At 46.7% G+C, this 2,943-nt stretch overlaps 1 protein-coding gene across 1 annotated transcript in view; it reads left to right on the forward strand.

Annotated features, from left to right (window-relative positions):
- The window catches only part of Dync1h1 (dynein cytoplasmic 1 heavy chain 1), a 118,649-nt gene that overhangs the window by 64,306 nt on the left and 51,400 nt on the right, over positions 1-2,943 (forward strand). The window contains 2 exon segments of the mRNA XM_029540551.1: positions 44-165; positions 970-1,135. Of these exon segments, the coding sequence (XP_029396411.1) occupies positions 44-165; positions 970-1,135 (288 nt within the window).

The raw sequence follows: 2,943 nt of genomic DNA on the forward strand, positions 1-2,943 counted from the left end.
ACAGAGACAAAGTTAAGCGAGGTTAAGGTTCAAAGTGGTTCAGATGGTGGAGCATGGAGGCTTCTATCGTACCTCAGACCAAATGTGGGTAAAGCTAGAGAGAATCCAGTTTGTTAGGGCTTGCAATCCACCCACTGACCCTGGGAGAAAGCCTCTCTCACACAGGTAAGCAACTCCATGGACTTCTGCCCACTGTGTCACGTGTGTGTGTGTGTGTGTGGGGGGGGTGGGTGTGTGACACTGGCCAGGTGAGTGGGTGAGTGAAAGAGGTTCCCGCCAAACCTGACAACCTGAGTTCAACCCCCAGGACTCAAAGGGTAGAAAGAGAGAACCAACATATACAAGTTGTCCTCTGACTTCCACAAGTGTGGTGCGATGGTGGAGGGGGGTATGTACATCCATGTATATGCTTCTCCACTAATTAATTGAAACATTGCATATGAAATGATTCCTCCTGGGCTAATTGTTCTGTACTCTAACCAAGAAGATAGGTTAAAGAAAATCATTAACAGTTGGGCAAGATGGTAATGTGCTGTAATCCCAGACTTTAGAGGCTGGGCCATCTTAGCCCAGAGTAAAACCATCTCAAGATGTTCAAAAAAAGCAAAGCACTAAGACAAAAGTGGTACTCCAGTGCCTGGTGTGCAGCAGTGGGGTGCTGGCTTCAGTCCCTACAATACCACCAAAAAAAAAAAAAATGAAAAGAACGGAAAAAAAGGGGTAGGGGGGCGAGACATTGACTTGATGGGAATAATGAACTAGTCACACCAGTCTGTAAGTCCAGCATGGGGCTAGAATAAGTCTGAATTCTTTGCTTGGTTATTCCAGTATTGTATACTTCCTATGCTTAGGTCAGAACCCACCCCAGCAGTGTGTCCAGGTTAGGTTTGACATAGTCCTGTTGGGTGGGTTTGGGGAGACGGTGGCTGAGTCCATGGTAAGGTGCTGAGCTCTGCTGTCCCCGTGCAGGTTCTTGTGCCATGTGCCTGTTGTATATGTGGATTACCCAGGACCAGCCTCCCTGACGCAAATCTATGGCACCTTCAACCTCGCCATGCTGAGGCTCATTCCCTCGCTCCGCACCTATGCAGAAACCCTCACTGCCGCCATGGTGGAGTTCTATACCATGTCACAGGTATGTGGTGGCTCTGCTCTTCAGAACTTCCTTTTTTTTTTTTTTTTTTTGGTTTTTCGAGATAGGGTTTCTCTGTGTATAGCTCTGGCTGTCCTGGAACTCACTTTGTAGACCAGGTTGACCTTGAACTCAGAAATCCACCTGCCTCTGCCTCTGAATGCTAGGTCGTGCAACAGCAACATCACACCTGGCTCAGAACTTTCTTTTGCACGGGAGGAAAAACTTGCTGAACAACTGGGATCTAATAGGTCTGGTGGCACAGGCTTGTCATCTCAGTTATCTAGGAGGTTGAGGCAGGAGGATTTCAGGTCCAACATTTTAGATTCTTTGGACATTTAAATATCACGTTGGGGTAGTAATGAAATTCAGCTGGTGCTTGCCACCAAGCCTGATGACCCCAGAAACCTACATGTCAAAGGAGAGAACCAACTCATTCAAGTGGCCCTCTGATAGATCTCTACTCCAGTGCACATGCATGCACACACACAGAGACAGACAAACAGACAGGCACAAGTTAATGCTTTCTGAGTGTTTTGATTAAATGTGTATGCCTGGGTTTTTTCCAAGACAGGATTTCACTGTGTAGCCTTGGCTCTCCTGCGTCTCACTCTATAAAGCAGACTGGCCTCTAACTTAGAGATCTGCCTGGTATCAAATGTGTGTACCACCATGCCACCATGTGTCTCATGGATCCCAGGCTGACTTGGAACTCATTACTTAGCAAAGGGTGACACTGAACTCTGCCTCCCACAGGCTGGGACCAAGGGTGTGTGCCACACCTGACCCTAGATGCTTGTTTCAATGAAAAGTGAGAAGGTTGGATTTAATTTCACTTTGTGGCATGGTGCTTTGTTGGAGGGGAAGGCTGTCTTTGTCCTCTGATCTTTNTGAATAGAGTTTATGCATGTTATCAGTCTCTGGGAAGGAGCCCAGGGCCTCTGATATCCTGGANGAGTGCTCTAGCAAAATCAGCCCAGCTATCTCCGCCTTCACACTGCTCCTCCATATTTGTTCTTGAATACATTAGGTCTCTTTACTGCAGAAGTACATGTTCATAGCATTTTACCTTTTAGTCTCTTTTCACGTTATCAGACATTTCCATAAGCTTCCCCTTTTCCTCCAGGAGAGATTTACTCAGGACACACAGCCACACTAAATCTACCCTCCCTGGCTGGCCAGAAAAAATGTTAGCACTGCTCCTTTGTGTTGTGGGCTTTTTGTTGGTGGTAGTAGGGTTTTCCCTGGGTCACTCTGCCTCCCCGGCTGGCCTTGAAGTTGGGGTCCTCCTTCCTCAGCTTCCTGGGTGCTGGGGTTATAGTCTTGTACCGTACATTTTCAATACTTTGTTTGGTCCTTCCTGACTTGAAGTCTTGAGGAAGTGTCACTGTCTCAGTGATTTGGGTGTTCTGACCANGGCCAGTGGTGACTAGCTTGATGGTCACTGGTCATTCTAATCTGGTTCCTAAAAGGCCTTTGGAGTGCTGGAGCAGAGCGCCCATGTTGGGTTGTGGTTTTCCATGCACATGGATAGGAAGGATAGCTTTTCTGTCGAGTAATTAAAAGTATTTTACTCCAAACTTTCGTCTAAAAAACTGCATTTCAGTTTTGAAAAGTACTGGCTTCTGTTTGGAACAGCTGTAGATTGTAGCAGATTATTAAGTCTTGCGCGGGCCTCGGCCTGCCTGTGGCTTGGGGTTGCTATCTGCCTCAGAAAGCAAAAATGGAGGTTTTATCTTCTAGGAGAATAAGTCATCTTCTCTGAAAAGCTTTCCTCTCCTATATATGTTAAAAGAGAAAATGGCCTGGTG

Source organism: Mus pahari, chromosome 7, assembly GCF_900095145.1.
Source record: "Mus pahari chromosome 7, PAHARI_EIJ_v1.1, whole genome shotgun sequence".
NCBI lineage: Eukaryota > Metazoa > Chordata > Mammalia > Rodentia > Muridae > Mus > Mus pahari.